The sequence below is a fragment of the Leptonychotes weddellii genome, chromosome 10 (assembly GCF_054177405.1).
Source record: "Leptonychotes weddellii isolate Sample4059 chromosome 10, ASM5417740v2, whole genome shotgun sequence".
Taxonomy (NCBI): domain Eukaryota; kingdom Metazoa; phylum Chordata; class Mammalia; order Carnivora; family Phocidae; genus Leptonychotes; species Leptonychotes weddellii.
The window spans coordinates 30,511,638-30,534,537 of NC_138378.1; the positions used below are offsets into that span (position 1 = coordinate 30,511,638).

The 22,900-nt window shown below is 41.0% G+C and overlaps 1 protein-coding gene across 1 annotated transcript in view; it reads left to right on the forward strand.

Moving 5' to 3' along the window:
• The window catches only part of PLCB1 (phospholipase C beta 1), a 567,798-nt gene that overhangs the window by 505,632 nt on the left and 39,266 nt on the right, over window positions 1–22,900 (forward strand). The window contains exons 21-24 of the mRNA XM_081832287.1: window positions 6,824–6,956; window positions 9,372–9,425; window positions 12,427–12,646; window positions 16,314–16,494. Coding sequence (XP_081688413.1) covers window positions 6,824–6,956; window positions 9,372–9,425; window positions 12,427–12,646; window positions 16,314–16,494 — 588 coding nt within the window. The remainder of the gene's footprint in view (window positions 1–6,823; window positions 6,957–9,371; window positions 9,426–12,426; window positions 12,647–16,313; window positions 16,495–22,900) is intronic.

Here is a 22,900-nt window from a genome sequence, read left to right on the forward strand (position 1 = left end):
TCTCTTTCTAAATAAACTGCCATAATTCTGAATTACATGCAGATTCTCTGCAGACAAGAGCAGCATCTTCATTCACTCACTGATTCATTCATTCAAAAAAAAATTGTTTTCTTATGGTAGCATAAGGTGGTTCTTTAGTTTCAGGACCTTGTCATTGACAGTGTATGTAGTGATTATATGTGAGCTGAAAACAAAATGCAGATTCCTTCATTTATTCATTCAATTAAAAAATTTTTGAACACAACTTGGTCAGTCACCATGCTGAGCATTATATACTATATATATTATATGTAATATATGTAACATTATTAATTATATATAATATATAATAATATATAACATATATTATTAATAACATATTTTAATTATATATAATGATGAAAAAAATCAGATGCTCTCGTAGGCCTTACAATCTGGAGGAAGAGACTAACATTAATAAAAATTCATGCATATACATGTGAACAGCTGTTACAAATGTTTCAACAAAGATACCATGTGAATGCTGATGACTTTTTATGTGATCACAGATATGACAAAAACTGAAGTCAACAGATGAATTTATTCAGCTCCTTAAAGCTGTCTTCTGCTTCTAACTCACTCTGGTAGATTCTTCACAATATAGTTTTGCCATCATTTATTATAAAAATTTTCAAATGTAGCCAAATGTTGAAAGAATTGTATAATGAACATCTATATATCAATCACCTGGATTCCACAATTTTAATTTTGATGCATTTGCTTTATCATATCTATATTCATCCATCCCTCTATCTATTCATTATTCTATCTTATTTTTTAATGCATTTCAAAGTAGGTTGCAAATATTAGTATACTTCATCCTGAAATGCTTCAGAATACATACATCGGGAGGTTTTTAGAAATGTTTTTAATTCCTTAGACATGTGCAGTAGATACATTATTTAATTTCATCCAGGTAATATGAATTCAAGGTACCAATTGTATGTATGGTTGAGGAAGTTCTATCTTGAGGGAAAAGCCCACATCTGTCCTGAATGGACTGGATTTCTACATGATGACATTATAAGACTTGCCCTTGATATTCAGTAAAAGCTGATGACCCTGCCCCTTACTCATCTGGTATCTGAATCAAGATGCTGTCATCCTAACCACTACATGGAAGGGATTATACTTTTTATGTGATTCAGGCAGGACAGCATGACCCAACACCTCCAATAGTACAATAAATATTTACTTACTATATTACCTTTTCAAATAAATTCCCCAAATCCTAGTTTTCTATTGCTTGATTGTCAGATCCAAATTTTCAATGCGCTGGATGGAAATCTTTTCAACTGGTGTACCAAATGGCATCACCTCCTTCTGCAAAACTTGTAAAAGAAAACAGCCTTCCCAGTAATCCTCTTACTAATCCACTTGTGTTATAATTTACAGTCACTTCTGTTCATTTTGAAAAGAGGAAGGATATAAATTTTTTTTAAATAAAATCTTGGTTTTAACAAGTCCGTTATCCCATGTTTTGAAGGAAAAATATTGTAATGCTTCCATTTGGCCACTAGAGGGCAGGCACCTACTGCTGTAGTTCATTCTGCACAATTTTCTCCACCCAACTAAGCAAAATCTAGTGCAACTAACATACTATCTTCTGAAACTTCTTTCCTTGAAATTTATTTAATTGGATCCCAGGAAGCTCTCCATTAAATTGAGAAAACTGAAATTTCTTGTTCTTTTGTTTCTATCGCAATTTCCAGTAAAACATGAAAGTATTTCATGCTTATTTTATTTAAACTCATAAAAAAGAATATTTGGGGAAAGGCTAGGCAGAAATAAAGCCACAGGGGTTGATCCCCACTGATTCTTTTGATCAGGACAAGGAATTTGGTTTTTGCATTTCAGTTCACATATCTATAAAGGGGAATTATTCAACCTCTCAGTGATGATGTCAAAACCTTTCATTCTAGTATTGTATTACTACTATAGGCATTTTTTGTTTCTCAGTTCTTGTGTTTAGCTGTTCTATTTAACTCATTTAGCTTTTTATACATGAATGCCTTTTTAGTGTAACAGAGTAAACTTTTTGAGAATGATGTTCACATTTATACATCTCTAAATTTCAGCTGCAAATTAAGTTACCTTTGTGGTTCCTTAAAAGTTGCTATTAGCATAGAATTCAGAGTGGAGTAGGGCAGCAGTGAAATTCAGACTTTAGATTCTAACACATATTCGAACACCAATCCTGCTGTTAACTGGGTGGCCTCTAGCAAGTTATATGACTTTTAATAAAGTCTTTAGTAAAGACCTTTTTTTAAAGATTTATTTATCCATTTATTTGAGAGAGAGAGAAAAAGAGAGCACAGAGGGGGAGAGGGAGAAGCAGACTCCCCGCTGAGCAGGGACCCTGGGATCATGACCTGAGCCAAAGGCAGATGCTTAACCAACTAAGCCACCCAGGCGCCCCTAGTAAAGACCTGTAATAACACCTTGGATTTCTTTGCTTTATGGTGGAGTTGAGCAGGCAGCCCACGTAGGCTGCAATGAGGTTGGTGTGTCTAACAACATCGAGCACTCGCTGATCTACAGCTGCTTCTATAAGCACTCTCCATGAGGGAACAGTCGATTAGAATTTGTACCTACTGCCCTTGGTTAACATAGTATTTTAAACATCAGTCTGATATATGTGCCATCATAGATTCTTACTAAATTAATAAATAAAATTTGTTTCCGGAATATCATAAGAGACACCTGACAAGTATCAAGCAAAAACAAAAAAGCAAAAACAAAAAAACTGTGGAGGAGCCCCCAGATTCCTTAGTCCAGCATGCAGTCCTCCTCACCCACCCTTTGTTCTCCACCTTCGTCGGGCCCCTGGGGCGAGGCGGTGGGGCGTGGCGGGCTGCCGCTCACTTGGCCCACTGCATTTCCCAGCATGCCCCTCTCGCGCCACCATTGCTGGGGCGCTCACCCTGACACAGTCTCCGAATTGTAGACAAACCCTGCTCCTCCGAGCAGAGCGTACAGATCGGCAGCTTCTGGGCCAAATGTGGTCTGAAGATGTGCTTTGTTTGGCCTCAGTGATTTAAAATTAGGAGCTTTCACACATATGCACACACAAAATTCGTTTTCCCCTTTTCTCGAAGCCTGGGCAATAATAGGCTGAAGCTGAGTGGCAGCCGCCCCTTTCCAGGAGCTCCCACTCCAACTCTGGCCATGGCCCCGCTTTGCCCTGTTGCGTTAAGTCTGGTCAGTTTGTTCATTTCCACCCTTTCCATTAACAGCCTATTCATGTACAGTCTGAGGGGCGCCTGGCTGGCCCAGTCGGTGGGGTGTGCGACTCTTGACTTCGGGGTTGTGGGTTCAAGCCCCACGCTGGGTACAGAGATTACATAAAAATACAATCTTTAAAAGACTGTACGGTGTGAATGGCGCCCCCTGGAGTTCTGCAGTGCAATCCACCTTCCTGGAGGCAGGAAGCTTATCTCAAAATCCAGCGCCAAACCTTGGTGGTCTCTTTATCATCAGTTATAACTGTAACGTGTTTGCCTGCATGTTTATTCAACATTTATCGGCCTTAAAAAAAAAAAAAATCTCTCTGAATTGATACATTATGTCAGTTTCTGGGATGTAGGGCTTTGTCTTGCATAACCTTATAAGCAGAGATTTATTTTTCCTTCAACCTGACTCAAGTTGATGATTGAACTTGGCTTCCCAAGGGCGTACAACTACATGGAATGTCTGCAAACCTGATACAAGGAGAAAATAGGCTTGCTGGATTCATTTTGAACACACTTCCAGCCTGATACCTCCAAGACACTAAGTTTGGTTACCAAAAAAACCACATACTATTGCCTTCATGAAAGCTGGCCTGCTATCACCTCTTTTTTCCTCCCTCAGAATTTTCTTTTACCCTTTCTCCAGAGGGCTAATTTTAGCCCGCTGTCACATTGGGAAAAAATGTGATTTATCTCCCACATGGTTCCAGAAACCTGCCTGGATATAGATGGGGAAGGTCGGATGCCCATGGAACAGGAGTACCCTCCTCCCGTGTCCCAGGCAGCTGAGTTTGGTGACTGCAGGCTGGGAGGCTGGGAAGGCTGGGAAGCTTTCTCTTACCTTATTTTACCCAGAGGACCAGGTCCTGCTGATGTCCCAGGACCCTTTCCCACATTCCCTTTACTTCAGTCCATCCTGTGCAATGTACATGCATCTCCTTTATGAATTTTGTGGCCAAACATCTATGATATTTCTTCTCAAGTGTCCCACAAACCCAAATGCCTGCAGGAGTGAGACAGGTAAAGCCTAAATGAGTAAAGAGGGAACCATCCTAAGAGGGGTAGAAACCACTCCATTCTAGCCCAACGTGGGGAATGTGGGCCCAGCATTGCCAATCTGATTTTTCAAGAAAAGTAAGAAATGGGGCGCCTGGGTGGCTCAGTCGTTAAGCGTCTGCCTTTCGGCTCAGGTCGTGATCTCAGGGTCCTCGGGTTGAGCCCTGCATCGGGCTTCCTGCTCAGCGGGGAGCCTGCTTCCCCCTCTCCCACTCCCCCTGCTTGTGTTCCCTGTCTCGCTGTGTCTCTCCCTGTCAAATAAATAAATAAAATCTTAAAAAAAAAGTAAGAAATTCATTTTATTAACATAAAATCTCCTTCATTAAAATCTTTGGCAAACTTGGGTGAGCCAAAGAAAACATTTCCATGCACTGTGTTTGGACCCCATGCCTCCAGTTTACAATTTTTTTTTAAGTTTTATTTATTTAAGTAATCTCTACCCCCAATGTGGGGCTCGAACTCACAACCCAAGATCAAGAGTCACATGCCCCTCTAACTGAGCCAACCAGACACCCCCACTTTGCAATTTCTTGGTGAACAAAAAATATGCAATCCCTCCCTTTGGCATAATGCTTCTAGGGAGAATTTTCCTGAAGGATGTAACTTAATAATGCAAGCAGAGTAGCCATTTTTTTCAAAAAGCAGTGTTCTACCATGGTGAGTTCTGTAGGCTGGCTCATTTCCCCCTTTAGGTTCCTGCCTTCCCCACTTCATTCCCAGCCACGCGTCCCAGGGCTCATCGCTTGCACTTCAATACCACTAGCCATGAGCAGGCCATGGTAAATAAGTTGGGGTGATTTGTTGAATTGAAATAAGTTCTGCCATCACGGGAAGCAGTTTTGGAACTTGTGTTTTAACGATGCTTTTGGGGGACAGAGTCAAAGCCACTTGTGACAATCATTCTCATCTTACATTTTATAAAAATGTTTTCATATGACCTTCTGCTGTCTGTAATTACATGACAAAATATCACAAGGTTGGGCTCCAAATGACTTCTAGCTATTTCCTAATATATATTTTTTATGTACTACCAAGTAGAATATTGGGATAGCCATTTTCAGTAATGTCTGCCATGAACTTGGATGGCAATTCTAAGAAAAGTGTTGTGGGGCATTTCAGAATTGAAATGCATCATTGCAATGGTATGTGATGACTACTGAAGCAATTATTTTATAAAGACCAACACTTATTCAACAAACATTTATTAATGTTTATTCTATATAGAACACAGTGGACTAGCTGCTGGAAGGAATGGAGTAGAGATTTCATAAATTCCAGTGCACTTATTATTATTATTTACTGGTAGTATTGTACAAACTTAAAAGCTTTATTTATTTTAGACATATCTATTCACTCTGTGCCAGGAACTATTCTAAGCATTTTATAACTATTAACTTATTTGATCCTTTAAACAACCTTACAGTGTACGTAATATTATGACACCCAGTACAGACACATCTTCATCTATAAAGATGAGGAAACTGAGGCAGAGAAGTAAGTGACTTGCCCAATACTACACTGCTAACAAGTGGCAAGGCCAGGGGTGCCGGGCTGGTGCAGTCCATTGAGCATCTGACTCTTGGTTTTGGCTCAGATTGTGATCTCAGGTTTGTGAGATCGAGCCCCGCATTGAGCTCTGTGCTTAGCACAGAGTCTGCTTGAGATTTTTTTTCTCCCTGTCCTTCTGTTCCTCCTGCTTATCCCCCACCCTCTCTCTTAAATAAATAAATAAATCTTTAAAATAAGTGGCAAGGCCAGATTGTGACCCCGGGTAAGTTTGACTCCAAAATCTGTGCTTGAAACCACTGTACCAGTTAGCTACTGCTGCATAACAAAAACTCATGTGTTTGTGGTCAGCTGGGCCTGGCTGGTCTAGGAGATCCTTGCCTAGATGACCCAGCTCTCCTCCACATGGTGTCTCATCCTCCACAGTTGTAGCAGGGGTCTGAGAAAGAGAGGGAAAATTCGCAAATACCTTTTCTTTTTTTTTTTTTTTTTAAAGATTTTATTTATTTATTTGAGACAGAGAGAATGAGAGACAGAGAGCATGAGAGGGAGGAGGGTCAGAGGGAGAAGCGGACTCCCCGCCGAGCAGGGAGCCCGATGCGGGACTCGATCCCAGGACTCCAGGATCATGACCTGAGCTGAAGGCAGTCGCTTAACCAACTGAGCCACCCAGGCGCCCGCAAATACCTTTTCAATCTTCCGCTTGCAGCAAATTTGCTACTGTCTCATTTGACCAAAGCAAATCACATGGTTATATCCATGTGGGAGGGCACTACAAAGGGGCATGGGCATTGAAAAGTGTACAAATTGGGGCTTTTTAATATAATTAACCTACTGGGGTCATGGTTCAACACCATGCTATTTTTATCCTACTTTCCAGACAGTTTCAATTTGATATTTCAGACCCCAGATGAGTTGTGAAAATGCTAAATCAAATGTAGCCTTGTTGGCTTAGGAAAGTCATAAAAGAACAGTAGAAAATGTGGAAAATGAAATGATGTTTATGATTATAGACTGATCCTGGGGAAACACCATCGGAAGTTCCGAATGAAGCCAGGACAACTCCAGCAGAAAACGGAGTGAATCACACTACATCCTTGGCACCCAAACCACCCTCCCAGGCTCTCCACAGCCAACCAGCTCCAGGTAAACACTCTGAAAAGAGAGCTATACGACATGACTAAGAGCCTCCAATTTATTTGTGCCACTCAGAGAAAGCATGAGCAAAGATGCAAGGACGTAGGAGGAGCTCCAGAAATGTGGAATGAATGAATGAATGCCAAGAGAGATTCATGAGTGCTCATCTTATGGTAACATAAGTTATCATCTTATGAAGCTACAACAAACCATCGCCCAGATCTCCATGTCTATTTAGTGATCAGTTATAATCCATGTGGGGGCAGGGTTTGTGAAGGGTTCTTCATGCAACTTATAAAGAGCTATGCTTGACAAGCTCATTCTTAGCTCTACCTTACAATGCCAACAATTCCTTTCCATCTTTCTCCAACTTATTTTTCAATGGCCTTGGGTGTCCACCATGTGCTGAGCACTCTTTTCAGCCCTTCAAGTGGATTGACTCATTTCACCCTAGTGCCAGGGCTATGAGGGTAGCTTCTGTCATTGTCCCCATTGGGCAGATGAAGAAATTGGTTTTAAGATGGAGAAGTACTTCCTGAAGGCCACATAGCTAGTGAAGAAGGAAGTCAGGATGGACACAGTTCCCTATGATCCCAGTTCTTGCTTTCAACTCTATTCCTACCAAAGGTCCACTCTTGTCTCACTCCTTAGAAAAATCCTTTGATTTCTGTGCAGCTAACTTTGACCTTTGATCTAAGACTGCTTTAGGCAATTCTCTCTCCTATGTATGTCCCCTTTCCCCAGTAGATGGTAGGCTCCCCAGGCTTCAGTTTGATGCTTCCTTTGCACAGACCTGAGGAATAGCGTGTCCTTGATCACTTTTTGTTGAATGGGTTAATATAAAGTAAATAAAAGGGAGAAGAATTTCCTTCCATGAAGTTATGTCTTCCTTGTCTCCTTCCTTCCTCGTCCTACTACAGCATGGCAGTGACGAAATCCAGACTTTTTTGTTTGGAAGGGAAAGGGCATTTCTCATGAGGGAGAGTGGGATTTTTAAAAGAGTAAATCATTTTGAATTTGTATCAAGTATGCATGAACTGGGCCCTGTGCTTTTAAGAAGGTTGTTGAGATCAATAACAGTAAGAAGATGATTTGATCATAAAGAGTGATATTTTCAAATGAAGAGTTTTATATACCAAATACAAACATTTTGAGGGCTTCTGGAATATAAATAAGTCATTTAAATATATGAATAAATATAGTCTTGTGCTTTGAAGAGTGAAAGAAAATTTGGCAATTTAGCACTTGATTTTTTTAACTTGATGTTTTGAAATAATTTGACTTACAGAATCACTTTTAAAAATGGCACAGAATCGCAAAACTGATCTCTTCTTCTCTAGGGTTAACATCTGTCAGAATCATGGTGCTGTTAACAGACCAGGATATTAACATTGGCACAGACCTCATTTGAACTTCACCTGCTTTCTACTAATGTCTTTTTCTTTTTTTTTTTTTTAAGTAGGCTCCATGCCTAGCATGGAGCTCAATGTGGGGCTTGAACTCATGACCCTGAGATCAAGACCTGAGCTGAAATTAAGAGTCCGACACTTAACCAACTGAGCCACCCAGGCGCCCCTTTACTAATAATGTCTTCTTATTGCTCCAGGTTCCAACTCAGGATCCCACATTGTATTTAATTGTCATGTCTCCTTAATCTCCTTGAATCTATGACAGTCCCTCAGTCTGTCCTGTCTTTTATGACCTTGACACTTTTGAAGAGTACTGGTCAGTTCTTTTGTGCAATATCCCTCAATTTGGGTTTGTCTGATGTTTTCTCGCAATTAGAGTGAAGTTTTGCATTTTGGGTGAGAATATCACAGAGACAAAACTGTCCCTCTCACTGCATCATATTAGGGGTACCTGATGTTAGTATTTCTCATTATCGACGATGTTGGAGCACTTGGTTGAGGTGGAGCCGGCCAGGTTTTTAAACTGAAAGTTCTCATTTCCCTTTTATAGATAATAGTTGTCTTGGGGGAGATGCTTTGAGCCTATGAAAATATCCTTTTTGTCCTTCAACTTATCTGATAATTTTGGTATCCCCCAGTGGATCTTGCCTGCCTCAGTTATTACTGCCTGCAGGTCAGCGTTTGATTTTTAAAAGTCCACTTGCCATTCCTGATCTTGCCAAAAGGTGGCAGTAGCATTGTTAAAATGGAATTTGTTGACCGTTTTGATTCAAAGTGGAGGGATGTCCTTTCTGTCTGTAAATGGAGCATATAGATTTGCATTTAATTAGGTTTGCCTCAAAGTAACAAAATGAAGACATTGCTTCCAAGGGGGTTTTTTGCGAGTGATTTTCTCCTAGAATTTGTTATTTCTCCATAAAAAGACTTAGACTCAAGGGCCAAACTTAGTTGTTTTACGGGAAGAACACACTTTTTAAAGTTAAAGGAGGCTATTTCTTTTGTCTCTTTATTTCAGGTTCTGTAAAGGCACCTGCCAAAACAGAAGATCTTATTCAGAGTGTTTTAACAGGTAAATGCCACCTTCTTACCCCATGGAATTAGGCAGCTTAATATTATACAGCATAAGTATTTAGAGAGAGATTTCCTCTCATCTCTGAAAAATAACATCATTAATATTTCTTTTCTGAAAACATCCACAGATAAATAATCCTAGTTCAAGCCACATTATACAATGTAATCATGTCATCACAGAGAAGTAACCATATTTGGTGGCTAGGACTCTTGGTATAAAAATAATATAATTTCATAAGATATCAATATTAGAATCAAAGGATAGTTTCATACAGGAAATATGACCCAGGGAACAGGAATACACACCTTCCCAAAGTGCCAATAATTAGCCGTATTTTAGAAATGCAGAATGTGAACCATTTGGGACCACAAAATACAGAATGTTTAAGAACTATGATCCCATTGGAAAATAATTTATATTTGGTTAGTTCCTTAAACTAGTGGGACCAAAACTGGTACACGATTTCTTTAATACAATGAGCAGCATGTGGCAGAATCTTCGAAATGTTTACAGTATTTGGTCCAATACACAGAAGAAATGCAAACACATGTTCACCAAAAGCAGCACTCTTGGTAATAGCCAAAAACTATGAACAACCCAGATGTCCATAAACAGTAGTGTAGATAAATAAATTGTGGTATAGTCACAGAATAAAATAGGGTACAACTGTAGGGATAAATAAGCTATGATTATACACAACATGGATAAAATTCACATGCACAATGTGGGGGTAAAGAGGCCAGACACAAGAGAGCACATTCTTTGTAATTCCTGCTACGTACAGCTAAAAACAGGCAAAATGAATCCGTCCGTTAGAAACACGGATTCGGATTATACTTGGGAGGGGAGAGAGAATGCAAAAGCCAAAAAGAGGATCTCCGGGGCACTGATAATATTCTGATCTTGATCTGAGTGGTGGTTACGAAAGTCTGTTCGCTCTGGGAAAATGTATAGGGGGGTGGATTTATGATTTATGCGCTTTTATGTGTGTATATTTCACCAATATGTAAAATCTGCATCGAATAATTACTTGAAGAATGTATTAAAACATGTTCTAAAAGATTTAATTCCATGGGCCACAATGTAATGTTAACACATAAAACAAGAGACAGTCCAATGTTATTTTAAAATACATAAATGTGTAGGGAAAAGACAGTGGATATTTACCAAAGTTATTAGCAGTGAGGATCTCTGGGTGGCTTGTTTATGAGTGATACTTGTTTCTTTATGTAAATGAACATTCCCTTTATGCTTAAGAGCCTATTCGAAGAATAGCCTTTTATCCCAGACTTTAAAAAAAAATAGTACTTTCTGTGGAATTTTTTTTTTAATCATAGGTTGGAACGTCTTGAACCTTCTTGCTAAACCTGCTGTTGCTGGAGTGCTCTATGCCATTTTAATGAAGTGGGATTGAATCTGTTACCCAAAATGTAGCAATTCCTTAGGATTATAAATTCTTAGTATAATAAGTTATTATGCAACCATAATGAGTCCATTTGGGCCTGAGGGAAACCATTAGATAAATGTACCTGATTCTCTTCCTGGCCTCTTTCTCAAAAGGAATCGAATGCCAGGAGAATAGACACATTATAAAAAAGGGGAACATGTTTCAATTGCTTAACGACCTTAGCATTGAAGCACATGAATTATTATTCTGATTTCAGTGTTTATCCACTAGATAACTCATTTCTATTCAGGTCTGTTGTTGTTCATGGCATATATTATTTCTGAATCTCCTGACAGTTCTAAATATTTATGATAACATATTTTTGTTCCCAGAAGCAGAAAGTTCAAATGAAAAGATGGAAACATGTGAACTGTGACTTAAGTTAGGTCCAAACAAATGATAATTCATTGAAGTTAAGACACCATCAATTTGAAGGCACCCCACTATTCATGGATTGCTAAGAAAGAAAAGCACCAACAAGTTGTGATTGTACAAAGCATCTTAATTTCAGAAATGTTTGCATACTTTAAAATTTGTATTCTAGAATTGATGAACTATGTCGGTAAAATACAGAACGTTTTAAGGTCCAGGTCTGTCACATTACATGTTTTCTAAGCACTGGATTAAGTACCTCATAGTAATGGATGCTACCACTAACCCTGATGGTGCCTTTGGGCAAATCCCATCAAGGGACCTGCCCCCACTTCGGTGCTTTTTCCTGGAACACTGTTGTAATAAATCCAAACCTACAAAGTCTCTGGTATGAAGAGTGCCCCTTCGAGACCGTGCTGTATATATGATCATTTGTTAAGCCCCAACAGGCACACTGCCAGAAAGTGTGTTCAGTACTTTGCATGATTCTTTCATATCGCCATCACAACAACCCTAACAAGTAGTGGAAATACTGAGGTCCTTAAAGTGGATCCTGTTGGTGCCCATCCCTTTCCCATCTGGTGCACCCATTCTCCAGCTGTGGTTGAGAGTTGCTGCTAACAGCTCATAGCTTCCCCTTCTCTTTAAAATTGCCCTAAGCCCAGAGGAAGACCCCTCACCAGGAGGTTATGCCTTCCTTCCCTGACCTTCTCAATGTGCAAAAGGCTGGTCTTCTTGCCTCAAGGTGAGGCCCACTCTGTCATCCTCCAGAGCTCCCACCCACAGGCAGAAGCCAGGCTCCTGTGGAGACCATACCATTGCTCAGCTCCTTCCCCTTCCTTGTCTGCTGCACTCTCTTCCTCCCCCTGAGCCCTTCTCAGTAAATCACATACACTCGAATCCACCCCCCCGCCTCAGGCTCTGTTTCTAGGGAAGTCAAACTTTCCAAAAAAAATTATGAGTTAAGAAATTGGGTCTTTGAGAAATTCGGTGACAGAATCGCAGAAGTTACCAAGTGCCAGCCTGGAACCAAGATACGTTTGACATCCAAGCTCTGCTCGGAAGCTCCAGTTGGCTGGGATCAAACAAATATTGCCTGAGAAGCAGGTTGCTACTCCTCTTTACATCTGTGTTTGCAGTCCTTCCACGTCTGTTAGCTCTTATACTCATTTGTTGCAGAAGTGGAAGCCCAGACCATCGAAGAGCTAAAGCAGCAGAAATCGTTTGTGAAACTTCAAAAGAAGCACTACAAAGAAATGAAAGACCTGGTTAAAAGACACCACAAGAAAACCACTGACCTAATCAAAGAACACACTACAAAGTATAATGAGATTCAGAATGACTACTTGAGAAGGAGGGCAGCTTTGGAAAAGACAGCCAAAAAGGACAGTAAGAAAAAGTAAGTTGAGTATTTCTACTTTGTTTCATAGTATGAAGGAAAAGAGTCCTTTACGTGGATTTTTCAGTATTTTACACCATATTTTGGATCCAGGGCAAGAAGGAAGGCCACCTCAGCTCAGTTTTGCTTGTGGACTAAATTTCTTTATTTGCCTGCCTCCTAAGAATAGATATACAGGAAGTCCTACCCTTGGGTTCTGGCCTGTGGGCCCAATACCAGTTGGCTGACTTCCCATATTACAGCTGTTAACCTGGCCGGTATACAGTTTTGCTGTGTTCTAGAACTTAGTTGAAGAGGTGACTTGTTATAGAAAAGAGCTGCCTTTGCTGAAACCCACAGAGGCTTGTACAGGTAACCCTTGTGTTTGGGTCTAGGGGTCCCCATAGCCCCATGTACCTGGACCTTGACAAGGAGAAGCATCTCTCACACATTCATTCAACCAACATTTATTGAGTGCCTAGTGTGTGCCCTGGGGACACAGCAGTGACCATGACCTTTGCAGTTACCACCCATAAGTAGCTAGCATGGCAATGCAGGGAACTACGTGATCATGCAAGCCACCTGCCACTGAGCTGAGTCAGATAGGTTCTATTCCATCCTTTCTTTCTCTTCCTTACGGAATAATCTTAGCTTGATGCCAGGTTAGAGAGAGATGTAAGAGGCAATTTCAGATCCACATTGTGACATACGATTGAATATGTGCTTAACGGCACAATCAAAACCCAGTGGTTGGGTTTTAAAAAGCAACAACATCACTATTTCTTAGAATTAGAATAGTCTTAGAAGCCATCGAGGTGAACTGCTGCCACTTCTTCAGGGAGGAAGCCAAAAGCTCAAGACATTTACACAATTACACAATTACAATTACACAGTTACACAATGGTTCGGGCAAAGCTTGGCCTAAAACTTCTAAATTTCTGTTGCAGTGATATATATGTGTTTGTTTATTCACGTATTTGTTTACCTAGAGGTCATATCCTGAAAACTTCTAATAGAGTATGGAAGTAATTCATCGTAGAAGACATATGTAAAAATCCTATGAAAATAGAAAAAGGGAAGCAACACACATACACACAATCTGAGTGGCTACCAGTTATCAAGACCCGCTGTCCAATATGGCAGCCACTAGGCACATGTGGTTTTTGAGCCCTTGAGAAGTGGCTCATGGAAGTTGAAATGTGCTGTAAGTCTAAAATACATACCAAATTTCAAAGACTTTATTTAAAAAAAAAAGAATATAAAATAGCTCATATTTTATATTGACTTACATTGATTTTACTTTAATTACATGTTGAAATGATAATATTTTAGGTATACTAGGCTCCATACAGTGTGTTATTAAAATTAATTTCACTCACTTCTTTTTACTTTTCAAGTTAGCCACTAAAAATTTTAAATCACATATGTGGAAAAAATCAAATACGTGGCCCATGTTATATTTCTACTGGACGGTATCAGCCATTTAATGTAATTTCTATCCTTGAACACTGAATTTTAGCTCTTAGTTTCTGAGAAAAGGGAATATGGGCTAGATAATTCTCCTTATCTGATTAAAGCAAACTTGCTTGTTTTTCTAAGAGTGACAAACATTTTCCTGGTATTAAATTACAGAATTCATCTCACGGATCTTATACAGTCAGTAGTAGAAAACAGGGGATAATGTCTTCAACCCTCTTTTTACAGAAGATACAGAAACACTGTTTCCTTGGTTATTTTTTTATATTTTTCTTAAAAAAAAAAAATAAACAAAAATCCCTAAGCATCTAGTATCAAAAGAGGTACATCAAGAGAAACTTCTCTTTAAGAGGCAAAGAACTGAGGTCTGACTATGTCCATCTCTCTCCCATCACCTTTGATACACGTTAAAATCCTGAAAATACCTCAGAGCAATAAATGGGAATTATTGTCCATTAGGTTAGTTTCTTATTAAAATATCCACTGTCTCAACTGAGCTTTCCACATCCTGGAAAGAGCAGATCAGACACAGGCATGCAGTGTTTGTGTTGTTTTTAACAACACAGCCTTTGCCTTACTCTAGATGTCTGTCCTTGGATGAGCTGCTCTGGGCTCCCCCATACTGTGTTCTTAGGCAGATTGTCTCACTGAACCTCAGTTTCCTCAAATGCAAACTGGAGATGGCCACACCTACTTGTTGGGTTGCTGTGAAAAGAAAACCAAAAGTAGAGAGTGCCTGGTAAATGTTTCATGGTCAGTAACTGTTGACCTGTGGCCTCTGCTGTGGTGGTTGTGGCTGATTAAAGAGATGTCTTTATGTTCTGGTTACACTGACTTCCTGCTACCAAAGACAGTAAATGTATCTCACGTTCAGGCCAAGATGGAGGTCACCTCACTGATGCTACTTATTGTGATATTGACAAATCATCTTGTATTCATGCCAGGATGGACGGCCACCTCAATGCTGCCATGCCATTCTGATGTATCAGGTGTCCTGAGCCTTGTAGAGTGTTCATTCTCATTTAGCATTGCACATTAAAATGCAAATAGAAACTTTTGAGGGAATTCTGCATCCCTTATTTGCCACAATAGGACCCTAACACCAACTTCAACCAACTGCCTCTCCTGAGGTACCATCAGTGCTGGCCTAAGTCAAAGTGAAAGCAACAGGAATTAGGGCCAGCTGATTCAAGAAACTTCCACCTGTTCCGCCTGGCCATAAGCGAAAAACATGGAGGCAGAATCTGATGTGCTAGATATCTTAGGTGGTTTAGTTTTCTTTCTGCAGAAGTTTCCATATGAATGAAGAAAACAGACCTGCTCTTAGTACCCCATTCCCAACACCATCTCCTTTTCTGTGTGCCCTAAAAAAAGTAAGAGCACAAAATTTGAAGGAATCACACCATATGTTTGAGCACAATCAGTTAGTGAGAATTGCTTTGATTTATTTCAAGATTACTCCTAAACTTCTCAAAATCTGCATAATTCTCTATGAACAACTCAAAGAAAGTCACTGTGCACAGAGTAAGCACTCAATAAGTATTTTTCAATGAACTCACGCATCCTCCTTTCTCTTGTAACTTAACCATTTGGAGGAAAGTGCCATTTTGGGTAGAGCTATCCATGAAGTTGGTACATCCCCCAAAGAAACTTATTTTAATAATGTATCTTTGCTATTAAAAGATGTCAAGAAACAGAACATGTCAGCTGGGGGAGGGGTCTGCACATGCTCTCTGTTTTCTATCCATCACCCAGATGCAAAATTCAACACCTCTTCAACTCTCCTGACAGAATCCAATCAATGTCGAGTGTACTGAAGTCGTTACAGGACATTAAGTAGCCGAGAATTACATTATACATGTCTTGTTAAAAAATTAAAAGATAAAAGCCTTAAAAGATCCTTATTAGACATTGTTTTTCCCTAGGTGGGGGTGGGAGGATTATCATTCTCTCCACCACTACCACAGGGTCCCCAGCCTCCTGGCTTTCTTTCTCTGTCCCTACATGAAATCTCACAAATGTCATCCACTCTGTGTTTGGAGACCCTCCACTGCTAAGCTTGTCCTTAGGGTATCAGCCTCTATCTCAAGTGGTTTGTTAAAACATTTATTTCCCAACCAACACTCTATCTAGGAGGAACTGTGGTATGCAATGTTCCCTCCACCTTGTTATGACCTGCCTGTTTTGTGAGTCAAGCTCTGTGTCTCTGCAGGTCAGATCCCAGCAGTCCTGACCATGGTTCATCAACGATTGAGCAAGATCTTGCTGCCCTAGATGCCGAAATGACCCAAAAGTTAATAGACTTGAAGGACAAACAACAGCAGCAGCTGCTTAATCTTCGACAAGAGCAGTATTATAGTGAAAAATACCAGAAGCGAGAACACATTAAACTGGTAAGCCCAAGAAATGCTGTTGTGTTTGTATAGCTGGAACGCTCTTTTCTATAGAAAACTCTTGATGCTCTTGGATAACTTTAAAGAGAGACAGTGGGGACTCCTGGGTGGTTCAGTTGATTGGGCGGCTGCCTTCGGCTCAGGTCATGATCCTGGAGTCCCAAGACTCCCCTGCTCAGTGGGGAGTCTGCTTCTCCCTCTCCCCCTCCCCCTGCTCTTGTTCTCTCTCTCCCTCACTCACTCTCTCTCAAATAAATAAATAAAATCTTAAAAAAAAAAATAGAGACAGTGGCGGGTCTGGCTGGCACCTTCCTCTGGCTTCCTTAGCCAATAATCTTATCTTGATGCCAAGTTATAGAGAGAGGTAAGATGCATTTCTCCGATACATATTGTGGTGTGCTTTAATGCGTGCTTAACTTAAAAGCACAATCAAAACCCAGTACCTGGGCTTTAAAAAGCAACAAAATAATTTCTTAGAACTTGAAATTGCATAAGGGCACCTAGTGTCCACCACACTAATATTTTATAAGCTCCACTCTTCCAGCATCTTCACCAAGCTCCTCTCTGTTCCCCAATGATGCTATGTTTTATTGTTTTATTTTCACTAACTTATTTTGGGGTTATTATAGTTTTTTGGGGGGAGATTCTTTGAACTCTCACAAGGAATTAATAAAAAAACAACGCTTATTTTGATTCAAGAAAATTAACAACATGCTACAAATAAATATTCACTATTTTTGGTGTCAATGGGCCTTGCAGACACTACACAGTACTGTCCACTCTCCTGCATTTAGAAGAGTGTCTGGCCAGTCGGGGATATTGTCTACCAAATTGCTGAGGCCCCCTGTGGAAGGAAATGCCATAGTCCCTCTTAGTGATCAGTTTTGTCCTCCAAAAGGTTTTCTTGAAGGTTGTGACAACTGTTGTTGATGCCTTGAGGTCATGATAAATATGTGGTGACAGATTAAATGATCAAATGATAAAGTAGCCTTGAAAACAAGCCTGTGCCCCAAACAAAACAAATGAGTAAGCTAATAGAAATTGAAGTTGTGTAGCCAGAGTTTGTATGTGTTTTTATGTTTCTGCTTTGGAGATGGGTGGGTGGTTTAGCGATTGGTGGATGGTTTAGCCATCACAGCAAACTAGGTGATTCAGTGTCATGCTGTTGACTTAGTGCTGGTTCCCCAGTGATGATACGCAAACGAGTAGGCCAAAGTCACGTGAGGAGCTTATCAAACATCAGATTCCACTTGGCCAGTTATTTTCAACTTCAGCATGCATCAGAATCACTTGGAAGGCTGTTAAAACACAGATTGTTGGTCCTTGCTCCGAATTTCCAATTCATTAGGCCTCTTGTAGGGCTGGTGATTCTGATGCTTGAAGTCCCAGGACCACACTTTGAGGACTGCTGCCTGATCACTAAATGTAAGGCTTGAGGATTTATTTTTAACAATATCCACTTGATTTGGGGGGTGCGGGGGCTGCCTTATCTGTGAACCACTGAAATAAGATCTGAGCTATGAAGGAATGGTAGGTCAGAGATCAGGTTCAGTGTAAGGAAGGGATTGCCTGACAGGCCAGAGAAAGTCAAAGTAAATCTTAGTGAGAAATAATGGTTTTGAGACCTTGCTACCATGACAGCCATCTGATTTTCTCCAGTACCTCACCCGTGGTACTCCAGAAAATAACAACAATAATAAAAGTTAAAATAATAACCATGTATTAAGCATTCACCATAGGGGCCATACCTTGTGCTAAACCATTTACAGAAATTGTCTGATTTAATCCCTACAACAACCACCACTGGAGTTTAGTATTATTGTCCGCTTATTTTACAAATAAAAAACAGAGCAATTCACAACTAGAAAATGATGAGGTTGGGATTTGAACCTTGGTCCTCTGACTCTAGAGGCCCTGCTTTCTAACCATTGTGCAGATACCTCTGGTAAATCAGATTTCAAACCAAACTTATCATAATGACCTCATATCTACTCACACAGGACATGCACAGCCAACTCCTTCATTACAATGACTGGGATACTGTACTCTCTCTTTCTCTTCAACAGCTTTATTATATATGCCATGCAATTCACTCCTTTAAGGTGTATAGTTCAGTGGTCTTTAGTATATTCATGGATATGTACAACCATCAGAACAATTTTAGAACATTTTTATCACCTCAAAAATAAACCCTCATTCATGCATTCATTAAACAAATACTTATTAGATACTTACTCAGTAAATATTTTCCAATAGAAAAGGGGAAAAAATGACAACAATCCCAGCCTTTATGGAGATTACATTCTAGATGAGGGGTCAGACCATGAACAAAATGTTGGTACGGGGCACCTGGGTGGCTCAGTCAGTTAAATGTCTGCCTTCAGTTCAGGTTGTGATCTTGGGATCCTGACAATAATACTAAACTCCAGTTGGGCTCCCTGCTCATCAGGGAGTCTGCTTCTCCCTCTCCCTCTGCCCCCTCCTCCCATCGTTCATTCTCTCTTTCTCTCAAATAAATAAAAGCTTTAAAAAAGTTGGTAAAATATATAGTATGTCAGGTGGTCCTAAGGGTTAGGAGAAAAATCAATAAATGGGGAAATAGGGAGTGGGGATGGAGGGAAAGTTGAGGAACATGCTTTGAAATTTTAAATTGAATAACCAGGAAGGACTCACTAAGAGGCAGCAGCTGACTTAGGAGTGAAGGACTGACGTCTACAAACACATGAGGCTGGATTGTGCACAGCAGAAGGATTAGCAAATGCAAAGACTCTGGGTCAGGGATGGGGCTGTCTGTTGAGGGACCAGCAGGTTGGCTCTGTCTGAGGCTGTCCGAGATGGGACTTCTGGGGCTAGGGACAGATCTCTTAGAGTTGTAGACCTCTGTGTTTCATTCAGAGTGAAGTTGACACCACTGGAAGGTTTTGCATGGAGGAGAGACATGACCTGAAGTAACCTTTACAAGGATCACTCTTCTAGTACATGATGAAGAGTAGGGTTCCAGGAGAACAGAGTTCAGATGAATGGTGGTTCACAGGGTTAGAAGTCCTGGGGTTCTCTGGCAGATGACTGCATTTGACAAATAGGGTGACTATTACTTGGAGGACTAGGCAATCCATCCATAATCATCCTGAGTTGCCCCAGAGTTCCAGCCCCTGGCAAGATTCCCTTCCCCGAGGAGAGAGACGCAGTAATTCAGAATAAGAGGAAAACTCGAGAGTCATGGGAGAGTCCCAAACCAAGAATTCAGAATGTGGATGAAAACAGAAGCCCAGACATGCCAGAAAGGCCTTTAGGGGAGCAGGGGGCAATACAAATGGCTGCAGAAATCACAGGGAAGAGTTGCACAAGCTCAGCATCACAGGAGGAACACCTGGGCATGAGGCCCCACATCAGATCCCACTGGAGGAGGCCACAGAGAGTGGCTCAGCCGCTTTTCTCCCGGAGGGGAAGGTGGGCTGGGAACTAGGGAAGATCAAGCTGAGCTTCTAAGTGGAAAATTACTCCCCTGCAGGGACACTGGAACTGGAGAGGTAGTGGAACTCCTGGAGGTGGCAGTCCAACAACAGGGGCTTCTACTCGCTTCTCCCTAAGAAGGAATGAGTGTGTCCATAATAAAAGCTTTGGGGCCCCTGGGCAGCTCAGTCAGTCAGTTGAGTGTCTGCCTTCAGCTCAGGTCATGATCCCAGGGTCCTGGGATCGAGTCCCGCATCGGGGTCCCGCTGCTTCTCCCTCTTCCTCTGCCTCTCCCCGCTGCTCGCACTCTCTCATGCACTCACTTGCTCTCTCAAATGAATAAATAAAGTCTTAAAAAAAAAAAAAAAAGCTTTGAAGAGTTTTTCAGAAAAACATACACACATGTCTAAGCTGGTCTGGCCCTTTCAGGCCAAATATACTCAAAATACTCACCCTGTCACCTTTGTGATTGTGGATTTGGATTTCAGATAAAGTCCTGATGTCTTTGAACACAGTGGTATTCTTTGGTTAAGACGGTGAAGGCCTAAATGCCTAGACTTTAGAACCACACAGTTTGTTTTATGGCCATTTGGAGGCATCCACAATTTCTACTACATGCCCTTAGCTGGCACATATCAAAACTTTCTCTCACTCCATTTGTAACAACCAGAAATTGTTCTGCCAGGAAATCTTTTGACTGAGAGCACCCAGAAGTGTTAGTTCTATCTTTGGTTGTGGATCCGAGTTATGAACAGCCCTCTCAGGCTAAATTAGACAAATGGAAGTGTAATTAAAAAGCAAGTAGGCCCCAGGTAAAAAGGAGTATTTGGGTGATGAGGAAAATTAAACAAGATATTCCATCTCCCAAAATTGCTTTGGGAATTAAATACAGATGTGTTTAGGTTAAGGTCTATACATTTCAAATGCTGGAACCCACAGTTCAAGGATTAAGAAAGAAAGCTTTACATCAATAAACTCCCTACCAAACGTTCAATAAAAATTCAATGTCTGTGGGGCGCCTGCCTGGCTCAGTTGGTAGAGCATGTGACTCTTGATCTTCACATTGCAAGTACGAGTCCCACGTGGATGTAGAGGTTGATTAGAAATAAAATCTTAGGGCGCCTGGGTGGCTCAGATGGTTAAGCATCTGCCTTTGGCTTAGGTCATGATCTCAGGGTCCTGGGATCGAGCCCCGCATCGGGCTCCCTGCTTGGCGGGGAGCCTGCTTCTCCCTCTCCCTCTACTGTTCCCCCTGCTTGTGCTCTCTCGCTCTCTCTGGCAAATAAATAAATAAAATCTTTAAAAAAAAAAAAAGAAATAAAATCTTAAAAAAAAAGTTAGTATTTGCAAAACACTGGAGATGAAGATGAAGAAGGTGTGGTTACCACACACTCAGGGAGCATGTATCCCAAAGCTATAATAGCATATGATAAATGAAATAATAAAGGTATCAGCAAATTAATACAAAAACCCGGATATGGGAGCAATTTATGTAACTCTATAAATTGATAAATACCAACAGAATATTTTTGAGGTAATTGTTCATAGGAGGTGTAAAATGCACACCAAGCTTCATAGACTATAGCTTCAAAGACATTTTTATACCTGTCTAAAGAAGAATCTTTTTTTTTTTTAAAGATTTTATTTATTTATTTGAGAGAGACAATGAGATAGAGAGAGCATGAGAGTGGGGAGGGTCAGGGGGAGAAGCAGACGCCCCGCTGAGCAGGGAGCCCGATGCGGGACTCGATCCCGGGACTCCAGGATCATGACCTGAGCCGAAGGCAGTCGCTTAACCAACTGAGCCACCCAGGCGCCCTAAAGAAGAATCTTTATCCTTAAAACTCTCTATCCAAATAGCTCTGCAGCCTGGTTGTGCAAGTGTGGGTCCCAAATCACCTGGGAGCCTGTTAGACATTCAGTCTCCTGCCCCACCCCAGACTGGCTAGATCACAATTTGCATTTTAATAGGAGTCCCAGATGACTTGTTACACATTCAATTTATAGAAGCACCATTTGCGAGCCATCGATCCTTATCTTTGCTCAAAATGCCTTTTGGAATAAGGCTAAAGTTACTTTTAGGTGAAATGGGAAATAGAGCATGTGCCCCATTATTCAGAGCTTGATCGAGCTGGAGGGATACCTGTTGGTGCCAAAGGCACAGGGCCTATGGAAATCACTCCTGTCATTTCCTGCCTATACTGGCACCCGAAGAAAACAGTTACTTTCAGTTAGAGGTGAGTGAAAATGAAGATATAAATTCCCCAACCCCATTCAAGCTCTTGCACTCCCTGAAGTCTCTCCATAGATATTGTGAGGATCTGTGAACCCCAGCTGGGGACCCCTGTTCCAAGGATAAGGTTGGGGAATCTGCTCTAACTTAATCTGTTTTTCATCAACAGCCATAGGTTGCCCCTGAGTTTGGTCATCCCATTAGGGTTAGGTTTTCATTTTAAAAGTGACTTTGGGGGCGCCTGGGTGGCTCAGTTGGTTAAGCGACTGCCTTCGGCTCAGGTCATGATCCTGGAGTCCCGGGATCGAGTCCCGCATCGGGCTCTCTGCTCAGCAGGGAGTCTGCTTCTCCCCCTGACCCTCCCCCCTCTCATGCTCTCTATCTCATTCTCTCTCTCAAATAAATAAATAAAATCTTTAAAAAAAAAAAGTGACTTCGGTATGGGGCACCTGGGTGGCTAGGTTGGTTAAGTGTCTGACTCTTGGTTTTGGCTCAGGTCATGATCTCAGTGTCATGAGTTGAGCCCCGTGTTGGGCTCCTCACTCAACAGGGAGTTTGCTCAAGATTCTCTCTCCCTCGGGGGGGGGGCGGAGCAAGATGGCGGAGGAGTAGGAGACCTGGATTTCGTCTCCTCTCAGGAATTCAGCTGGATAGGGATCAAACCATTCTGAACACCTACAAACTCAACAGGAGATCGAAGAAAGGAATAGCAACAACTCT